At 27.7% G+C, this 23546-nt stretch overlaps 1 protein-coding gene across 6 annotated transcripts in view; it reads left to right on the top strand.

Moving 5' to 3' along the window:
* Atpalpha (sodium/potassium-transporting ATPase subunit alpha) overlaps positions 1 to 23546 on the top strand; it is a 330235-nt gene that overhangs the window by 268469 nt on the left and 38220 nt on the right. For all 6 annotated transcript variants that reach the window (XM_075366700.1, XM_075366702.1, XM_075366701.1 and 3 more), the window contains 9 exons: positions 4581 to 4833; positions 6602 to 6823; positions 8725 to 8970; positions 9250 to 9361; positions 12978 to 13110; positions 14670 to 14862; positions 15973 to 16221; positions 17445 to 17583; positions 20628 to 20770. In XM_075366700.1, the coding sequence (XP_075222815.1) occupies positions 4581 to 4833; positions 6602 to 6823; positions 8725 to 8970; positions 9250 to 9361; positions 12978 to 13110; positions 14670 to 14862; positions 15973 to 16221; positions 17445 to 17583; positions 20628 to 20770 (1690 nt within the window). The remainder of the gene's footprint in view (positions 1 to 4580; positions 4834 to 6601; positions 6824 to 8724; positions 8971 to 9249; positions 9362 to 12977; positions 13111 to 14669; positions 14863 to 15972; positions 16222 to 17444; positions 17584 to 20627; positions 20771 to 23546) is intronic.

The following is a 23546-nucleotide window of genomic DNA, read 5'->3' as shown; positions in this document are numbered from 1 at the left end:
CATAGTTTTTATTATTATTATTATTATTAGTTTAGCTTAGTGTAGGTTATAGATTTCTCAAAATACATAGGTTTGCTTTTTGCAAGTGTTTTGCTTTTAGTTTTTAAAGCTTTGCTTCTCCTTTATAAGTATCACAGAAATATTTTATGATATAATGAGTACTAGTCGCTCAATAGTTTTATATTTATAAAGTATTTAATTTTTTTTCATTTTGTGTAATTTTAAATGTATAAAATTGTGAAATTCTTGCAAGTTATTTTCTCTCAAGTGATTTTAACTAATAGTTTTAACTAACTTTATAATGATATTTTTATGATAGAAGTTACTGCTTATTTTTTATTATCATTATATTTGAATGAAATAATATTGAATCGAAATTTTAAAAGTAGTTAATAATCATTATAGATGCAGACTCCAAATTAATTAATAAAATTTGAATTTGTAGAGTAATCCTTTTGGATTGTGTTTGGTAGCATTCAGTAGTATTTATATTTTACTATGGAATACGATTTTACCATGATTTTATATAGCTCTATAGCAAACTAACTGAACCTTGCAGAATGTGTTTTATAAATATTCTCAGATTTATTGCCTCTTGTTGTCAATCTATAAGTTGATTTGTTATTCAAGCTGAGTTTACTTGATGTTCTCTGTTATGAAGATTAGTTTTTTAATAAATTAAATTTTCTAGATATTGCAACAAATTTCAGGTAATAGTTTAGCAACAATTTTTTTTTTAACTGTAAAATATGCCTTTTCGTAAATGAATGTTTTGTTATGATCTAGAAATGTTAATTGATCCAGAAGTAAAATTACAACACTTTTTTTTATTGTGTGGCTATTAAGAATTAATTAAAACTACTGTATGCTTCTATTAGGGAGAGTTGAGATTAAAGAGGCTAACTAAAGACTAAAGACTAAAAGAGACTACTAGACTAAAGAGGCTAGTTCAGTTAAAAAACACTTAAATTTAAAAAAAAAATTAGTAGATGTTTAATTTATTTTAATCTTTAACTTTGTGTGTGGAATATGGTATAGAATATAATTCATAGGATTTGAACTTAAAACATTTTGAATGAAAGATGGGAAATGCCTATATTCAACATCATGAGTGTTGGCTTTTTTTTTTAAATGCTTTGGAAAAATTATATATTTTTTTAATTTATTTGGAGTCACCAATTTTATACTGTAATGATTACTAAGAATAAATGATTACATATTTTATAATTTTTCTTTTTTTTTCATTTCTTATCCTTAAATGTGTGTTTTGCTATAAGAAGGCTTATCAGTTACAGAACTTGCTGTTAAATTAACATAAGGATTTTTATTTCATGCTATTGTTTTATAGAGCCTTTAGAGTTTGCATTACTGTGTTATACTAAAAATTCCAACTTACTGTAAATTGTAAATCTACTACAATTTACTGTGTGAATTGTAAATTAAAATTCATAATAGTTAAGATGACAAGCCTTCTTATGATAAGACCTACTCTACAGTATTTTACAATTTATTATGAAATTAATTTATTATTGAATAACCAATAATGTATTGCTTAACTATTTATTATAAATTTTTTTTTATAATTTGCTTGTTTTTGCAGTTTAATTATATGTGCTAAAAAGTTTATATTTTATAAATCTTTATCTATAAAAATGAAATTCAGTTATAGAAAATTGTATCACCTGAACAGTAAATGTATTTTTCTTTGTTGATTTATATCTCCTGAATCTTTCAGTTCAGTTGAACTCAGTTAAGATGGCTTATGAACAACATATTTTGCAGTAAACAGTTTGGGTCTGTTAAATCTTGTAAAAATTTTTAAAGGTAATTTTGCATATGACTTATGACCTACATTTTTAACAAGTTTTATGTTTACATAATTGCCAAAGTGCAGTCTGTAACTAATATCGAATAAATTCTTCAATTGTAATGTTGATTAAAAAAAAAAATAATTATTCTTCCATTTAATTGTTTTGTCTGGATTAAATAATGCTATATTAGTAGGATTAGTTGCCATATTCAATAGATTTTGTTTTTTCTTTTAATTATAATTTTGATAGATGCAGTCATTAGTTACATTACATATGTAGTATTATGGATTTAATCTTACATAATATAGTAGCATTAGGTTTTATTTTTTCCTGTACTGCAGAAGTTTGTCTATTAAGTATAACTTTTACCATTATTGTTTCATATTTTACTTCCTAACCTGTAAACTTTAAGATGCTACTTATGTTATGAAATGTTATGTTTTGAAATATTATGGAACTGTCTTAATTACGTGGGAGTGCAGTGACATTCTACAATTACTATTATTTGAGTGAGATTTATCCTTGATAGTAATGTCCTCTTCTATCATGTAGATTGCTGCTAAAATGTCACTGTTAGATTGTAAAGCAGTACTCTGTTGACTACTGCTTTAATGTACTTTACTTTTTGTGTTCAACGTAGGTGATGAACATGTACTTATGATTGGGAAGAAATTTTGTATTTTTAACTTTATTACCCCTATTAGATGATAGCAAAATAGGCAGCATTGAAAGTGGAATTGGGTAGGAAAAATTTGAGCTAGTTCAATATCGTTTAGTACAGTCTATTAATTAACATGATAATTATAGATATTGAATTTTTTCAGCCTTTTTTAATTGGGTTCAACTGTCTTGACAGTTATTTTATTTAGATATTTTTTTTTAATTTTTGGTAATTTTACTTACGACAGTTTTTTTTTTAGTAGATTTCAGTACCTGTGGCAGATTTCATGATTCAAATTTGGATTCTACTAATACAGTAGATTCTTTCACATTCTACTGGTCTGTTACATATAGTGTGACAACAAAATAAATTGATTAGAAAAAATTGAATTAAAGATTTAGACTATTCCAGGATCCCTAAAGATGTGGCCTATAAGTCTCTCTTCTTTTTGCTATATTTTTCAAAATGCTTCTTTCTTCATCAATTTGCCACAACTCCTCTTTGTTTGTCACTTTATCCACCCATCTGATTTTTAACATTCTTTTATAGCACCACATTTCAAAAGCTTCTAATCTTTTCTTCTCAGGTATCTGATCGTCCAAGTTTCACTTCCATATAAAGCTATACTCCAAACATATACATTCAAAAAAGCTTACCTGATATTTAAATTAATTTTTGATGTACAATAATGTAATTATAAAAAAAACCAGTGATTTAACTTTACAGCAATCAAGTCTTGCTGGAAGAATTAAACACACAGTTGACAGTTGTTTACTTTAAATAATAAATTCACTAGGTAAGCTTAAAGTCTGTTATATTTTTCGTAATATGTGAAGAAGTTGATGAAAAGTAGAAACTCTACCACTCAGTCATTTAAGAAGTCAGGGTCTTTTAAATGTATTGAATCAGTTTCAATTAGAGCAAATAAATTTGAGTTCCTTATTTTTGCATAATCACAAAAAAAGGACAGAAAAGAGAATTGAATGAAAGAACTACTTCTTGTGTAGTACATAACAAGTTATACCATTATTTTCCTAAAAAAAATTATTGTTTAAAATGCTGAATGGATCACTTTACAATAAAATTATTTTGTTTTTAATTTTAAATTGAGAATTTTGGTACCTCGTGTCCTGAGCCAAATACAGCCCTGGAGTGGGAACAGTATTAGAAAAAATTATTATTAATTAATAACTATTAATTTTTATAAAAAATTGTTTAATGATTTTAAATTATTATTTATTGAAAGTCAGTTTTTGGTAAATTTAATTCTAGAACTAACATTCTGAAACGGGAACAAGATATGAGTTGGTATTAGGAGATAATAAATAAAAAAAACATTTTTCTTTTACTGTTTCATACAGTTTCTTCCTCTTTGTTCTTCCTGGACAAGTTCTTGTAAGGATTCCATACCCCAAAACCATTACCTGAATTCTGCTTCTGTAATTACTGTGCTTATAAGTATAATGGCCAACTACTTTTTTATTTATTTTTAATTAAATTATATTGGAAATGTATTTTTTTAATGTTTTCTTGATTTATGTAAATTTTTTTGCATTTTTAGCTTCATTAAATCAAACTTTAATTAAAATATTATGTGAATTTATTTTTTAATTATTGTTAAATTTTATATTGCTGGTGTGCATGTTTTATATTGCACACACGATTACGTATTTTTAAAATAGTTTACCTAATATTTCAATAGATTATTCTTGTGCACATTATTTTATTATTTTATTTTTTTAAAGAAATTTTTAAAAAAATATTCTTTTAACTTTTTATATACTCTGCATATTTGAAGCACTGGTTGTGCTAATAACAAATATCTTTTTTAATTATATTTTTCATTCGCTTTCTTTTCTTATTCTGTTAGTATACATTTAATATTTTTTTTAATTTTACAAACAGTGATTTTGGTTTTGAATTAAAACTAAAAGCATTTTTCTATTTATTTATTATTTAAGCACATTATGCTTTTTAAAGAAGCCGTAATATCATTAAAGAATTTATCTTTAAAGTGATCATATGTATTTATATTTTTAAATTAAATTTATTTTTGAAATATTAAATTGTAATCTAATCTGTTTGATTTTATAAAATCTTTACTTTAGTTTGCCACTGTCATTCGACAAGGTGAAAAATTGACACTTAGAGCAGAAGATATTGTGCTCGGTGATGTTGTGGATGTAAAGTTTGGTGATAGGATCCCTGCTGATATACGTATCATTGAAGCTCGAGGTTTTAAGGTTGACAATTCATCATTGACAGGAGAGTCTGAGCCACAGAGCCGTGGTGTAGATTTCACACATGAGAATCCTCTTGAGACAAAAAATCTTGCATTTTTCTCTACCAATGCAGTAGAAGGTATAACATTTTTAATAAAAAAAGTGTTGCAATACAAAATCTTTTTTTACTTTTAATGTTTTTTTAATAATTTAAAATTCTATGGTGATATGATGCATGCTATCTTTTTTTTATTTCTTATGAAAATGTCTCTTAGTGGTGTCAGATGCCAAACTTATGTAGCCGCAAAAAATCATGTAGCAGTCATATACCAGGTCTGCTATTGGATAAGAACTTGAAGTTTTAAGACTTCAAGGAAATAGATGTACTGTATAAGTTGAAAAACATTTCTGAGGCAAAAGTAATATTCCAATCAGTTATTTATTGAAAAATTTGGTTCAGTTCCACTTGAGAATCATGTTTTGTCATTGAAGATAGGATTGACAGAGAACTCCCTATTCTATCAACAGAAGTCATGTTGTAGAAAGTGTTCTCTGCTTTCTCATTCATGATGTTTTATTGTTTTTTTTATGTTTACATGGGTCCCTATTAAAATAAATGTGATTTAAACTAGTATTATGGGTAATTTTATTTCATTTCAAATTAAGTTATATTTTTTCCTTATTTGTTAAATTCAACTAAAAGATGGTCTGTGGCACAAAATTTAATGTCAGTGTTAAATGTTCTTGATTAAACCCAAAATTAAATTTATACTATATTAGCACTATCTTTGATAAATTCAATTTTTAGATATTTAAAATTTGACTGATATGAAAAGGAAGTACTTTATATTAGTTTGTTAAAAGAACTTAAGAGACAAATTGAAGCATCCCTCTGAAATTGGCTTGAAATTAAGAGTTCTAAGAAAACTTCAGAACTATAAAAAATCTCATAAAAAATACAAATATTATTCCATGTATGTACATAGTGCAATAAATGGTGTAAATTTCGCATGAAATCTAAATCTTATTTCAGTTTATTTGTGTATCTGTATGTAGATACTGTGTGAAAATTTTTTTTTTATACAATAAACCTTACCTATTATAATAATCTTTTAAGCAAGATGTGCGCCTTACAAATAAAAAAATATATAAGTAAACCAGTTTCAAATTAAAGTTCTTCCCAAGATCTTTTGAAACTAATTTTCAGCCCTTTTTCAATGAAGTTTCTGCTAATGGTGCGGTGATATTATGACGATACCAACTAAAAACGTTTATAAATACTCTTAAATGTTTAATAAACTACATATTTATGGTACATTAATTCATTTAATTTTTTTTTTTCAAATATAGTGTTTTTCTACATTATATATTATTCTAATGAGTTGAGATGTTAGTTTTTGGTTGCTATATTATGATTGACTTATTTATATATGTTGATTTTACTCATACCAAATAAAAACCAAAACTAAGTTCTTAATATTCTTGAATAATATGAAGTGTACAAACATTAAATTTAACCAAAAAAATAATGTTAAATGAAGAGACATTGTATGTAGTTTACATATATTTCAGGAGTTTTTAATTTTTATTGTAGTGCCATTATTAGTAACAATATTATCAGAAAACACACAGAAGAAGCTATGAAATGTTGCCTCTGCTGAATGTTATGTTCTAGATTTTTCCATATCTAGTTATAGAAAAAATTATAAGAGGATATCTTGTTCAAAGAAAATTGGAAAAATTGTTTTTCTGCGTATATTACTTGTTTTCAGTCAAATTCATATATAGCTCCAAACAGTCTTTTTTTAATTTTTTTTTATTTAATAAATTCATATCTTTATATTATTAAGAATTAATGTGTACTTATTGAATTTTATGTTACTTAAGATACTCTTATTTTTCTACAGGTACAGCGAAGGGAGTTGTGATCAGTTGTGGAGACAACACTGTTATGGGTAGAATTGCTGGTCTTGCATCAGGTTTGGACACTGGTGAAACACCAATTGCTAAGGAGATTCATCACTTTATTCATATCATTACTGGTGTTGCCGTCTTCCTTGGAGTGTCATTCTTCATAATTGCCTTTATTCTTGGTTATCATTGGTTGGATGCCGTTATCTTCCTTATTGGTTGGTATATTACTACATTTTTAAATTTTTTGTAATTTGAAAGCTTCCAATGATTCTTTTTTAAACTTTCAGTCTGCACTGAATAAAGATTTTCTATGAATTTTATTCCTCCTCATTTTGCAATATTCTCATTTGGTTGCTCCTCTTTTTCTTAATTAGTCAAATGTAAATAGGGATTTTGTTTTTATCTTGAAATCCTCTTTATTTTATATAATATGTATTTTTCTCTGCAATAACTACTACCCTTACAATAAATAGGTAAAATTTTGCAGCAAAAAATTATATACTTACCATTTTACTGCATCTCAGCAGGCAAAAATTCCATTGTTGTATGTAGAGTATCATCAAAGGGTGTGTTTTAGATTTTTCACTGAATATGAATTCAACCAGATAGCACTACAAATGACATCGTGCTTTTTGTTACACCATTTAATGAATAATCCTTACATATTACTTTAGTGCTTTCAGTTAACCATCGGATGAGTAAATCTTGCAATTTTCAGTTCATCAAGACTGTACCCTCTTTCAGCAATCTGCAATAATAATTTGAATAATGCAGATCTGAATGTAAAGCAGTTTGAGTGTGATGTGAGGTATCAATCCCATTGAAAATAGGTGTATACCAATCTATCAGGGATTTGTACAATGATTTTTTTTTGTCTAAAAATCTTGCCAGGTCAGTAAAAAGGTTTGTAAAATGAACTTTTGTTTTTCTTTGTATAAACCATGAAAAATCTTGTATAATTTCTACAGTGAGTGCATTTTTTTTGTCTATATCTAAAATCAGTTTTTTCCTCTGACTTTCCAGACATAATGCAGCCACAAACTTTGCATTGTTTACTGTTTATAGAATTTTGTCGATGACTTGCTCAGGCTCAGTATATAAAAACTAAAAATGTTACAAAAGTGGTCCAGTGGGTCCTTCTAATCAATTATCAGCATGCATTCCTTTTTCATTATTAACATGTTTTCCCATTACACTTCCAAAATGTTAACATACCATTACACAGTTTCATGTTGCCTCTTTTCTTACATTTATGACAGTAAAATTCTTCATTCTTATAAGAATGTAATGCTCCCCTTCCTTCTGTAATGATTCAAAACCTCATATTAATAACTTCACCAGCAACTGACTATGAAAAATGCAATTTAATATATTAATTAACAAATCAGACTAAAATACATCAATTTGTACAATGAAACTTCAGAAGATTCATGTAGTAATTTATAACAAAGTGTATAGTAACTATTATATACAATTATTTGACCTGTCATTCAGATATGAAATGGAAGTATTCATTTTATAAATTACAGACTTGTACAATAAAAAATAGATAATTCAAGATAACAAATAAGTGCATAAGTAGTTAAGGTATTTCTGTTAAATATTTCAACAATAATAAAGATAATTCAAGTATCTTCTACTCTTGTTTGTTTTTAGATCCATCTCAGTTTGTTTTCAAAAAGGAAATGTAGGTATATTTAAAGAAGTATTTAATATCTATGATATACTACTTTGAAGGGTACAATAATTTTTATGGTGGTATCTTGCACATATAAGAGTATTCTGTTTTGTTAGATTTTGTTTTTCTTTTCTTGAATTGTTTTACTAGCAGGTCATACAAATTTGTTCGCAAACTGCAGAATACAGTAACATCTTCACCAGTTTGTCGGTTCCCGTGCTTTGATGTTGAGAGGTATAAAATGTGTTAAATATTTTTAGTGTAAGATTGTATGATTGTTGAAGAAAAATGTATAATAATGTAATTTTATCCATAGAAGACCTGTTTTAAGACACATCTACTTAATGATGATGGATCTCAAACTTGTTTGGATTAAAATTATTGGTGGAATTATGTTCTATTTAGAGATTTAAATAATTTATAATTATTCTATTTCAGGTATTATTGTGGCTAATGTACCTGAGGGATTGTTGGCTACTGTCACTGTATGTTTAACATTAACAGCTAAACGAATGGCATCAAAGAACTGCCTGGTGAAGAACTTGGAAGCTGTAGAGACATTAGGTTCAACATCTACTATTTGTTCAGATAAAACTGGTACTTTGACTCAGAATCGAATGACTGTTGCTCATATGTGGTTTGATAATCAGATTATTGAAGCTGACACTACAGAAGATCAGTCAGGTATGTATGTTGATATATATGTCTGATAAATAGAAAAAAATAAAGTATATATATGTGTAAACAAAAAAGATAATATTGTGAAAATATTTGCTTTCTAGGATGTCTTTCCTTGAAGGTATGGTTTAGATTTTCACTACCATATCAATATTTTTATTTTTTTAAACGTACTGTATTCTATATATTAACATTCCTTGTGCAGTATAAGACATTTTAAGAAACTGATTTCTGTCCATGAATCTTAAAAAATTGAAAAGAAAAGGATGAATTTTTTTGTTTCAGGTGTCCAGTATGATAGAACAAGTCCTGGTTTTAAAGCACTTGCAAAGATTGCAACTTTATGCAACAGAGCTGAATTTAAAGGTGGCCAGGAAGGTGTCCCAATTTTGAAGAAGTATGTTTGCATGTTATGTCATTAGATTGGTAAATTTAAAAAATGTGTATTAGTTTATAAAAAGACAGAAAAAAGAGTTATTTACCTAAAATTATCCTGTTTTGAAGCCTCTCTTTCAGTCCATCACTGTTTCCTCTGCTTGAGGTCTTTTTATAAAATGATTTTCAGAAATAGCAATCAGCTACCTTGTTGCATTATTTTATTACTGCCTTAAAATCCTGTATTTTTCCCCTTTTTAATACTATTTGATCTTTTGGAAGTGAAGATTTATACTAGGAGCAAAATCTGGTGAATTGTCGTGATTGTCAAACAAGAAACTGCTGCACGTACGGGAATGTAAAAATATACTGTCATAGTGGATTTGCCATTTATCACTTAATGCTTGCAATATGAGACAAATTGTGACTCTCAAACTTGACACAGTCTGTTGACTGTTACTCTAGTTGGAGCATATTCATTCATTATACTTGATTCTTAGATGAGTGAAAAAAAATAATAGTCACTTTGCCTTGACATTATTATGATTCTCTATCCCTTTTTTCAGAGTTTCTTGAAGAGTTTGGGAGTTATCTACTGATAAGACTGCACATTTGTTTTGGGAAGACACTCGTAGTTCATGATTCATCAGTTGTTTTTAAAAAAAATGTTCATTGTTTTTATTCAATTTAGCATGACATAAGCAATGAAATAGTCCTCTATTTTTCTGTTATCTGGTAGCTGTTTTGGCTCAAATTTAATTTGCACGTATCTTATGTCAACTCTTCTGTAAAATTACTAGATTGAATCAGAGTATAATTATTAAAGTTCTCAGATAATGAAACAGTAATTTATGGTTTTTTCAGCCCATGTGTGTATGTGTACACACATACATACAAAATAGCATTTTACTGCTTGTGGGCCTCCCAGGTCATTTATCATTCTGACATCTTTAGTCACCTTTGAATTGTTAGTGCCTAAGAACAACTGATGCAATCCTCCTCATGGATTGTCCATAAGTTGGATGAAGTGATTTTTTTCTTTTTTTTGCAAGTTTTACTTCCTTGTACGAAGTAAAGGAAGTATTGTGATACCAAATCATTTTGGTTTTCATATTTCAATAGCAATATCCATTTTGGCCACCCCTGAATCCATTTTAACTAGTTTCAGTATACATTTGTACATACATACCTGTGTATGTGCATATGTATTTTGTATTACTTAAAAATGATTAGCCGTAGGATGCTGAAATTTTGAATTTAGCACTGATGTAACATCTATAGTAGTGCATATGCCTTTTTGATTGCAATTGAGGTTAAAATTAAAATTCTAATTAATGAAATATTTTGATCTTAAAGGGAAGGCACATTGGTTCAAATCAGATTTAATCTACTTTTTTTTTTAACTTTTTTTTATTTATTTTTTTAATTTTTCTTTTTTTAAATTTAAATATAATGATTTAATAATTATTAACCCATGATGGTAAAAAAATATTATAATAATAATTCAATAATAATAAAAAAAAAATATGAAAAAAATCAGAAGTTATTCGTGAAATAAAATTTTATGTACTTTTAAAACTGTGTATATGTAATTTAATAGGCAATATTACATATGTTATATGTAATAGATTTGTTGAAACATTTGATTATTTAATATTAATTGAAAATTATGATTTAGAGTTGTATTATTCTTGGATTTTCTAGTTTAATTTCTGCTTAATTTTATTTAATTATTCTGGAATTTCTGTTTAATTTTATTTACATTAAAGTTAACTACAGAGTGACTGAAAAAATAGACCCTCACAAGAACAACATACATGCCCAATCTTTAATAAACTGCAAAACATGTTTATCTTTTAGTTCATTATTCCTCTGATATTATCAAACAAATGTTCTCCCTAAGTCGGCCTTGATCATCATTTCGTTTATTTGTTTTTTGTTGCCAATCATTTAATCACTATTTGGTTTGATAATATTCTTCTGATCTTAATTTGTGTACACGTCTCTAGTTTTTAAATTTTCTCTCTTTATGTTCGTCATCCTCTCTTAATCTTTTTATTCTTTCTTTGGTTTTAACATTTTTTTCCTCTTTATATTTATCATTTTCTCATAATTTTTTATTCTTCCCTTTTTCTTAACATTTCCTTCCCCTTCATATTCATCTTCTTGTCATTTTTTGAGATAAATTTCTTCATGTTATCTTTCTTTTTCCTGTGTGATTGTTTGAAAAAAATTCATTTTTGATTATTCACTAAATAATCCAATAATAAAAACTGAATATTTTATACTGTTAGGTCGAAATTAACATTTGTAACCAGTATATTGGAGTTCACTAAATGGAATAGTTTAATTATGACTAACTTTTGTTTATACGACACACCAGAAATTAATTTTTTTTTTAATCAGGAACTCACAAAGACACAAATAATATTGATCTATTAATAAGAGTAATAAAGGAACTTTTACTCTGTCCTAATACTTAATGTAAGATTGTTGAATTAATAATTGTATAAATATTTGGTGATAATAAAAACTAATATTTCAGCAATTGTGTAACTGCCCACTTTATTAAAGAATTAAGGGATGAAATAAGCTTAAATGAAGTGCAGCAAAAAATGTGTGTATGTAATTTAATAGGCATACAATGAAATTATTTGGTGTCACTTCAGATTTTTTGATAAAGTAATGCGGATTTGTTGCTCAACTTTTTCTGATTTGGTAAAATTGATGTACTAGTTTAAAAGTAAAACATTATAACAAATAAATCAAATGAAAGATAAGATGTAACTCATAGCATATGTACAATGTTTCATAACACCAATCTCTATTTAATTGACTTCCAGTTGTAATGTTTGATTTTTACATACCCTGATGTGAGATCGTTTTTTATCATATTTCAAAACTCTATGTACCACAGTATTAGAGTGAAGCATGATCTTAATCAGTAAGCTTTATTTTGCTAATAATCAGCTATTCTAAACAGCTATTGAAATAAACTGGAAAATAAGGTTACACTTATGAACTTTTCAAACAAACTTTAAAACTAGATGGCCATTCCATTTGTTAAATGATCATCATCAGTAGATGCTGAGGAAAATTATGGATAAGAAAAGATATAAATAAATTAATAATAAAAGAAAAATCTATTAATTGACAAGTAAATAATACTTATTAAACCCTGTAAAATGAGTATTTTTAGAATAAATGTAAAGAATACAAATAATTTTTGTTATTTTTGCAAACCCAATAGAAAACATAAGGTGTGATAGTGAATCTAACTAGGATGTTTCTGTGATTTAGATAGGTTTAAGCTCAATTTACACTATTATGCTAAATTAAGCTAATTTTTCTGAATAATCTATAATGTCTATTGAGATGCTATAGTAGTGTGTGTATGTACACATTCATACAAGCACATAATACTACCATATAAAGATGTGTGGTTACAGTGAAGATAAACCTCACAAAAAAAAAATTTCCTTTGTGTAAATAATGACAGTAATAAACCACTATCAGAAAAAACTGACTACATTCCAGTTTTAAGTTAGGCTACACTTTTTGCTACAGATGGAGTGTGTGAATGATTTTTATATATTGCCAAAAAATAATGTGATAAAATTTTTTTACTTGTGACATAGGGAAGTAAATGGTGATGCATCTGAAGCTGCTCTTTTGAAATGTATGGAACTTGCATTAGGAGATGTAATGTCAATCAGAAGAAGAAACAGAAAAGTTTGTGAAATTCCATTTAATTCTACAAATAAATATCAGGTTTGTTAAACATGATTGTTGTGTACAAGTTTTTAATCAAAATTCATACTAGTGAAATAATGCAAGTTTCTAAAAAAAGAATAACTTTTTAAAAGCACTGTTATTTATGAAGCACTGTATATATATATATTTATTTACTTTTTCTTAACCTTTTTATATGTAAAAGATATTCAAATTTAAGATGAAAGATAAAGTAATTTATTATTAATTTAAAAACTGATAGGATGTGCAGAAAATAAATGAATAACAGGAGTGAAGAAGTTTCGAACTGTGGTGAAGGAAAAAATAGTATAGCATGCTAAAGAGAATCATATTTATTTATTATAGAAATGTTACATAAAAAGAGCAAAAAGAAATAATGAAAAATAATTAGGCATAGTTTTCTGATCTAATAATAACTAAAACACAACATAAAACACATTCTTAATGTATGTAATTGTAAAACTGTTTACAATTGTTAAAAATAAAATTGTCTTTTCAGTCATTGGTTATTTTACTGTTTTTCTCAGATATAAAACTGTATCGTAATAAGCAGAGTGGAAGTTAAAAAACAGTGGGCCTAATCTTCCTATCTGAACATTCTTGCTTAAACTTCTTGGACTTCTGGATGAATGCTGTTATTGCACTAATTAACTCCTCCCTTTCAGCATTAATGTGTGATATCTAAGTATCATCTCCATTCACAATTTGGTTAAAGAAATTCATCTCCTTCATCTTATCCAGTGCTGCAAAAATATTTATCCTGTAGCAAAATATTCTTCATTGTGTCCATCTGTCAATATTTTTGGCATCAATCTGGCGCACAACTTTCTATAATCCAGTTTTGACATTAAAATTTTGTAAATCACGAATGCAAAATGTTAGGTAATTGATAATTATTGTGAGACTGTAATTTGTGTATTTTTGCAAATTTTTTAATTCATTTTTTCAACAAATGATTTGTGATCATAGACCAGCAAACTATGTTTTTTATCAAGTATTTCTGTCATGATTTCTTGAAACAAACAGTATTTTCAAACTTTACCTTCACACATAACACATTTGGTCCATAAATATCACAGATTTCTCTGTTAATTTCATAATCAACTGTTTCCTCATATATTTTTAGAATATTTTGCCGGAGTATCACACAGTATATATATTTAAATAAATTTAAAGAATTTAGAATAGTGATTTAGAATTTTAAATAGTGATTTAGAATACTACAAAACTTTATGTAATTAGTAATTAATTTTTATTTAACATTTATATGCATGAATAACATCCCAGTACAGGACAGCAAAATTTACATATATGCTCATTATATTATTCAAAATATAAAAAATAATTTCAAATAAAATGACAAAAGATTAGAAGAATATGTTTATAATGCAATAGATATAGAATTTAATACCAACTGAAGATGCAGGATACCATGAAAACTAGTTATTGGAAATTAATATGGTAGGATTAACTTATCTATATCTAATAAACTGTTGTTTTGTTGGTTTATATTTCATATAATATTAAATACTTATACTTAATTATTTAGTTTTTATTTAGTTAAATGTTGTTCTTAGGTATCTATACATGAAACTGAAGATCCTAATGACCCAAGGCACTTGATGGTTATGAAGGGTGCTCCAGAACGAATTCTTGATCGTTGCTCAACTATATTTATTGGTGGAAAGGAAAAGCTTTTGGATGAAGAAATGAAAGAGGCCTTTAATAATGCTTACCTTGAACTTGGTGGTCTTGGTGAACGTGTACTTGGTATGATTTATTATTTTGATTATTTGTGATCACATACATTCGTAGTTTTCATAAATGTTGCAGATTGCAAGTTCTGTAAGTTCTGTCATTTTGGAACTCAAAATCTCAAAAACAATTTTCCTTAATGATTATCATAATTTTAATTCTGTGTCAATAAGCAAAGCAGATCATCTTTTATTATATACATGTTAGGATTTCATTCCTGATGCAGATATCTTTGGTTTTTATACAGTGTTGTAGTGGCCAGATATAAAAAACATCAGTTAAATATGTTAGGGGAATAGTGTTTCATCACTGAAAGCATTCTGTACTTTTAGAAAACCTTTATATATGTATAATATGTATATATATATATATATATATATAAAGTATTTAATATTATTTTGACACATTAATTTTTTTTTTTTTAAAACTGCAACATATTTCATTAACTTACCATTAGTTTTTGATTAACTACTTAAATCTTTAATAACAATATTGTGTTATTAAATCTGCTAGTTTTATCAAGTCGTGTTTTAGCCAATAACAATGAATGAGATGCTTTTGTGACTGTTATTATTAAGTTCATATCTTGTTGTAGTTTGAATAAAGTTAAAGAATACATTCTGTTCTGATATTTAAGTCTTGTTATGTGTTTTGATCCAACCATCAAAATGTTATTAATAACATGTAACCATATATTGGAATTATAGAAATGGTTAAGCATTTGTCTTCTAAATGCAAAAGGTTGATAATTTGAGGTCCAGCCAGACCAGTTTTTTTTACATTAATGCGCCTCAACAATTTAACTGGCTGCCATTCTGTTATGTTGGTTCTATTTAACAACATATCCTGGACAGGCAGTCCTTGAATGTAGTAAGTTACAGGAACACTTGCTAGATGAACAAAGGGTACAAGGGGTCTTCAGACTTAGAATAAATATTTTGAGACTTCTGGAACGTCATATTAATCAGCAGTTAAGCATGTTATCAAAGTTTAAATAATGTATTGATTATTCTAGTGGTGTCTCTTATATTACCTTTAATGATAGAAACACTTATTTAACAGTTAACTGCTTTAATTAAGATTATTTATCAATTATTGTTTACACTTATTTACTTTCTGTTACAGGATTCTGTGATTTCATGTTGCCATCAGACAAATTCCCACTTGGTTTCAAATTTGACTGTGATGATCCTAATTTCCCACTGTCTGGTATGAGGTTTGTTGGTTTAATGTCCATGATTGATCCTCCTCGTGCAGCTGTACCGGATGCTGTTGCTAAGTGCCGATCAGCTGGTATTAAAGTTATAATGGTCACAGGTGACCACCCTATCACTGCCAAAGCCATTGCCAAATCTGTTGGAATCATTTCAGAAGGTCAGTCCACATTAATTAAATTTTTTTAATGATTTAATTGACTATTTAAATAACTTTTTAATCTATTCATTCAATACTTATATTGTTTCTTACTAGTATTTTCTGTATCTATTTTCAGGCTTTTTCTGTTATAAATAACCAAATTCTTTCAGGTTTGTTTATATGCATTCTATTATTCCTAACTGTCATCTTGAATTTGATAGTATCTGCATTTATGACTATTCCTTAAAACCTTCTTGTAGAGGATAATGCAGCAGGTATTTATTGTTAAGGAGACAGCTACCAGCCTGTTTTCCTTGTATTTGAAGGAAAAAATTAGGGAAAAGTATTAGGGTTTGTATTTTATAAATATTAAATGATTATGCAAGGTCTTTTTGAAAAATTACTCAATTTATGCTGTATTGCTTGAACTGATTTTTTTTTTTGTGACAATTAACAGTACTGCCAACCGGCTTTGACAGGCAAACTACTTTGTAGTATGTCAGACTATAAATATATTAGTCATCAATCTTTGCTGCCATAAATAATATTATGTGATACATCTTTACTTAGAAACCATTCTAGTGGACAGGGTGACTGTAAACTTTGTGTTATGTATGCTAAAATTCTTTTTTTAATCGCATCTGTTTGTATAACAGTATTATAATGATCAACATTTAAGTCATACCCAGTGCTGTGTATGTTTAAGCAGTTTTAAACTGCTTGTAATTAGAACCAGTAATTACAACCAGTTTTAAACTGGTTGTAATGATGATTTGTTTAGAACATCCATCACTAGCAATTAAAAATGGTTGAGTAAACAGTTAACTGTTAAAGTTAATTGATTCATGTCGTTGTTTACTGCTTTCCAAATTTATTCCATGGTATATCACATATCACTTCGTAATTGTAAGAAATTTCAGATCATAAATAGACTATTTAATTTCATGTAGAATGGTTTTGAAATTAAAAAAAGAACAAAATTAAAATTATTTTTCAAAACATGATACAAATAATTATTCTAATATTTTGGCCGTTGCCAAATAAAAAGTGGTGGTTAAAAACTTGGTTTACTTTAACAACATAGAAATAGGAATAGGTAAAGATGTTCAGAAGTTCTGAAACAATTTTTTTTAACTTTGTTCAGAATTAAAATAAGAATGTTAATTTGAGTTATATGACAACAAAATAAGAGTATGTTCTGCTTTTACTTTCTGAATACTTAACCATTTCAATTTTTTTAGGAAATGAAACTGTTGAAGATATTGCTCAGCGATTAAATATTCCAGTATCAGAAGTAAATCCAAGAGAAGCCAAAGCAGCTGTCATTCATGGCACTGAACTTAGAGATATTGGACCTGAACAACTTGATGAAATTCTCAGGTTTGTTACTGTTCAAGTATAAAAGAAATATGAATAATTATTGCCATTAGTGAATGTTCATAAACAGTCTTTAGTAGATTTCTTTGTTTACAAATTATTACAAACAAAACTTCATTTTGAAATGTATACTTTATTATGTAATTGAGAATTTCTTTGAATCATTCCTTGGTAACACTGTTTTAAACATGGTGAATCAGAGATTGTAACAACCCTTAAATCTATAACTACTAAAACTCTTCCTATTACTGGTGAGGTAAAGGAATTTTCATATGGACTACAGTTCGTCTTAATTTTTAAAACTTTGTTTTCAGAGATTCTGATGTATATTGATCAAGCTGTTGCTTTAAAAGTAAATAATTAAGAAAAAATCCATAATCTGAGATGATTATAAGATTTTTTTATGTCTATATTTGTTTAGATCTGTGGGTGCAGAGTGGTAGCACCTTTACCTTTCATCTGGATGGTTCTCAGTTCAGGCTTGGCATTATTTTACACCATACAAAATTCATTTTTTGTCAAAAGTAAAGAGAGTAGGTGTGTAGGCCTATAATGGCTGGAGAGGAAATAAATGTATAAAAATAAATAATTTGTGTTATTCTCAAAACCATTTTGTATTATAAATTATGTATTTATAATATACATGTATACTTTTTAATTTTCATTACCAATTTATACGTGTAGTTATATATGATCACTCTACGAAATGTTCAGTCACTCCTGACAATTTCAGTAGTGATGGTTTCTTATAGATATCATTCATCCTTAAACTTCACGAAAAGACAAAATTCAGATGACATCAACTCCAGACTGTATATAGCATGATCCATATCTCTCATCAAAACTTTCGCAAACTGTTCTGTTGTGTTTTAAGCAATATGAGGAACATTATTCTTGAGTAGACAAAACACACCTTAACTGAGCAGACCACTCAATATTTCTGTATAGTGGACCCTATTTTTTTTTTAAGATTTTCGTAGTACTTTTGATGTGTTAATCCTTGAGGCAGGTAATAAATCTGAATAGTGATTTTCCAGACCTGTTGCTCTATCTTTCATAGTTGAAGGTGCCTGTATAAACTTTGTGGATTTGTTTGGAAAATGTGATTGTTGCTATTCAAGAAACCATTTTGTATTGTTTAATTTCAGGTGGAGTGAGACTGTCTCATTTCCTATCGCCAAGTAATCTTAATTTTATATTTATATTTTATAAAAATATTCACTTATAGATGATAAGCAACAGAATATGAGATATGGGAATTAGCACATTTAAACTCATCAACGTTGAATCTTTTTTTTTGTTGAATGTGAATATCAACAGCAGTTTTCATTTTTCAGTGATGGTCTTCATCTTGCATATTTATGCTCCCTCCAGTCAGTACTATTTTCACCAAACCATGTCTATTGTAAGCTTCTATACTACATCAAACAAAAAAAAAATTGCAAAAATAAAATACTTATTTTTAAAGAATTTGTTTTAAAAAAAATTTACTAATGTTGGGATTTGCGAAACAATGTACTAAGACTATGTTGCTTGATAAGATTATATCTCTTTAAAATTTAATTGGAATACCCTACTGTCAGATAGATCAGATTTGGTGTAAACATGAGTAAAGGGTCTCAAAATTAATCATTCAATTAAAATCAGAAATTTATATTTAATAGCTTAGTTATCATTTTAAATAAAATTACATAATAATGAAAAATTGAAAATTCTAACATAAAACTGAAACTTAACTAGATCGCTAAGTTATTTACCATTATACATTATTTATTTGTTATGAAACAAACTATTTATATATATAAAAAAAAAACAAATAAACACATAAAAAGAACATATAAAACAAACTCTTTTGCTTAGTGGATGTTTAACTCAGAACACCCATTATTAATGTACTTGAAACTCATAGAACCCTTTTTATTTATCTACTTGAACTTTGATATTCGCATATTAGAATTTCACAAATTGTTTTATTAATACTTATACTAATACGGAATTGGCCAACCCGAAATTAATTCTAGTTGTAATTTTGAATATAATTTATCATTATAACAAGTATCATTTTTTTTAATAGATCTTTATTAAATAGTCGACAGATTAGTATTATTGTAATGGATCCATTGAAACATTGTGCGGAGAGGCCTTTAATAATAAAGTTCCTCATACTTGTAACCAGAATAAAATATAAATTATAAATTTTTTGAACAATTTTCTGAACAACATTTTACAAACAGAATCACTCCATTGAAGCTCACACCAACGAATCCGAATATAAACTGCATCTTATCGATGGTTTCTCCATCTAACCCCACCACCATTCCTGAGCATTACTCAGTCTATGTGAATGCGTGTAAGCACACTAACGTAATGCTTTCTGCGGGAAAATTTTGTTCCCATTACAAGCATGATGTCATACTATGATAAAATTTATTTTTAGCAAGAATGCGTGATAAGAATTGAATCATCAAAAAATAGTTTATTCTTATCTAATTATGCCATGATTATCCACAATCAGTCTTCTCTGAATAAATCCATTTAACTGTGCATTTTTAAAATCGTCCATCGACGTAATACAAAATTTATAAAATAAAAAGTATATATTACAAACAAAGTAACCAACTTAATTAAGCCCATGAGCCTATTTTAGTGAAAATTTATAATGGTTACACTGTTCATCATAAACAACTCCATTTCTGCAGATTTGTCGTTTCATAACCCTCCATATCCTTCAATTTGCTGTCAGTGAAATTATCTGACTGAAGTTTTTTGCATATAAAAAATAAATTACCGATTGCCTCCTCATATCTATATGGGATTAATCTTCAACATGGTTAATGACTATGGTCAGTTATAAAAAATAACATCTGATGCACTCACACCTGGTGCTAAGTAACTTTATAAACAAATCAAGACATGCTTCTGACCAGATCGCTTTCCAAAGCATTAATTTGTATTGTTCTACTTTGCTATTGGTCATGTTGAATGCCCTTATGTGACTGGACTTTACCAATGTTTACTTAATGGAGATTTTAACTTTTCTTTTTTAGGTACCACACTGAAATTGTGTTCGCTCGTACATCACCTCAACAAAAGTTGATCATTGTAGAAGGTTGTCAGAGAATGGGAGCCATTGTCGCTGTGACTGGTGATGGTGTTAATGATTCACCTGCATTGAAGAAAGCTGATATTGGTTAGTTAGTAATTTTCAGGAATAAAATAAATATGGGACTAAGGAGTAAATAGAAACAGTATATTTTAACAGAATAATAGAACATGAAATAATAGATTCTTTGGTTTATACTAAAACTTTTATCTTTATTATTTTCTCTTTTATTCATTTATAAAACATTTTGAGTAATTTTATTAATGTTATTTAATAAACAGAGGGATTACAACACATTATTATGGCAATCCTTAAGAAGATGATTCTATAGCCAAAATAATTATATAAACATAAGTCAGAAAATGACTCATTAGCAAGTTTCAGCTCGTGAAATATTTAGCCCTGCTTTTTGCTCCCTCTGTGAAATTAAACCATACTAAAATTCTTGGAGTACATATTGAGGGGTAAATTTGATGTTTCTGTGTGGTTTTTGATCTAAGAAACTGAGTAAAAGTGGTCGCAGACCTCTATCTTGCTTAGGTTTTAAGAAAAAAGGGGTAAAACATGAAAATTTTTGTCAGAAAATATACTTTTCAGGTTTGGAGTAAAATAACTTCATTAATTTACCAATAAACAAATAAAAATTTCTCATAAACTTTGTAGAGAATTTAATTCTGAGAAAATTGATGCAAATGATGTCTACTAAAATTAATCTCAAATTTGAGAAGTTCAAATTTAATTAGAAACAAAACACACAAACTGGATTGGAAAAGTGGTACCATTTTAAAACATTTTAAGTTTTTCGAATAATTTACATACAAATGCTAAAAATTATAAAAATAAACTTGAAAGACATCCATCTAAAACATATTAAAAATTTTTATTTTTTCATAGATTGGCAATAACAGCTGATCAACAATTAAGCTTAGTATTTAGCATTTGAATATTCCTTTGAGTGGTGTTGGTGCTGTTATTACGGGGTCAATCATTCACAGTGGGTGATATCACAAATCTGTTTTCATTTGAAGAGATAATGGACTTGTTGTTTATTTACGGTAAAGTAAATAAAAATGTATTGGCTGCTATGTATTAATACTCCTACCTCAAGCACCAGAAGGTTGTCACATCACTTTCATGTTCACAATCAAGTATGTGGCGAACACTACGGGAGCAACAATTATACCCATTCCATATAAATGTGTACTTGTTATTACCACCTGATTTTGATAAATGGATGAAATTCTGTCTATAATTAATTAGATCTGAACATCATCCCAATTTCCAATGTAATATTCTAGTTGAATCCTGTTTTACAAGTAATGGCATTGTAAATTATCAAAAAACTCCCACTTGGGCAGAAAAAACCCCCCTGGGACTGCTACAAGCCATTTCCAACACACTTTTTTGTTTAATGTTTGGTGTGATCTTCGTGATGAAAATCTCATAGGTCTTTTTTCTTATCGCCAAGGCACAGTGATGAGCAGTCTCTTGCATTTTTTTAGATATCTGATGGAACTCTTGGAAGATACTACACTTGCAGATAGAGTGCAGATGTGGTTTTTCAATGATAGCGCACCTGCTTACTATTGTCGTGATGTGATAATTATTTACATAACACATTTAGTAAGCAATGGATTGGTTGAAACGAAACAGTAAGATGGTCACCTCAGTTTCCTGATCTCACGCCAGCAGACTTTTTCCTTTGGGGGTGGATGAATTTGTTAGTCTTTTCTGCTCGTATTGGTACACAAGAAGAACTGAGACATCATATAATAAAAGTTGGAGCTACTATTAGGAAAATAATGATGTTATTAATTGTGCCCAGCTAACATTGAACAGAATGGAGTACACATTGAGCAACTGCTTTGAAGAAATGTTTGCAGTTTTATGAAGTAACCATTTTGATATTTAATCATTTTTAGAAAAAACCAAAAAATATGCGAATTTTGTTATTGATAAGTTTTCTATTTGTTTTCGTTTACTTTATGTTGAAAACAATGAAAACTTTCGTTGAAAGTTTTCCAGTTGGTTCATTCAGAGTTTTAAAGTTATGTTCAAACATTGTTGAAAATTGTTCTGTTTAAAATTGTATCATTTTTATGATCCAGTTTTTGTGTTTTGTTTCTAATTAAAGTTTAACACAAATTTTTGTTTAATTTTAACAGGTGTTATTTACATAAATTTTCTCAGTATTAAATTCAATCAAGTTAACTAGAAATTTTATTTGTTTATTGATAAATTAACAATGTCATTTTATTTCAAATGTAAAAAAGTGTATTTTCCGACAAAATGTTTTCATGTTTTACACTCTTTTTCTTAAAACCTAAGTGAGATAGAGGTCTGGAACCACTTTTACTCCATTTTTTTAGATAAAATACCATAAGGAAGAACCAAATTTACCCCTCGATTTGTACCCCAAGAATTTAAGTATGGTTTAATTTCACGGAGCGAGCAGAAAGCAGAGCTAAATGTTTTTCAATCCAAAACTCACTGACAGACCGTTGTCTGACCTATGTTTATATGAGCTTTTTTCTTATTTTTCAGCTATAGAATCATCTCCTGAGAGATTGCCGTGCAATTTGTAATCTTCCTATAATTGTTTTGATATCCCTATAAAATTAAAGATTTAGTTAAAGGTGGTTGTTTGTTTACCCATGAAAAAGAGGTTTTTGTGTTATGATTTTGTAGTAGATTTTAATTCATATCTCATTTGGAGTAGATCTCATTTTAAAAAGTAATGATTTTTAAATTAGGTGAATCTTTTTTTTGATGAAAGATCGATTAATCAATATAAATTAAAAATGTATAATTAAGGTTTTGTCCAAAAAAATTATTTTATATTTAAGAAGTAAATAATTGAACA

This window comes from Lycorma delicatula, chromosome 5, assembly GCF_047948215.1.
Source record: "Lycorma delicatula isolate Av1 chromosome 5, ASM4794821v1, whole genome shotgun sequence".
Taxonomy (NCBI): Eukaryota; Metazoa; Arthropoda; class Insecta; order Hemiptera; family Fulgoridae; genus Lycorma; species Lycorma delicatula.
Note: the sequence above shows the minus strand (reverse complement) of the source record. Positions and strands in the feature narration are given on the sequence as shown.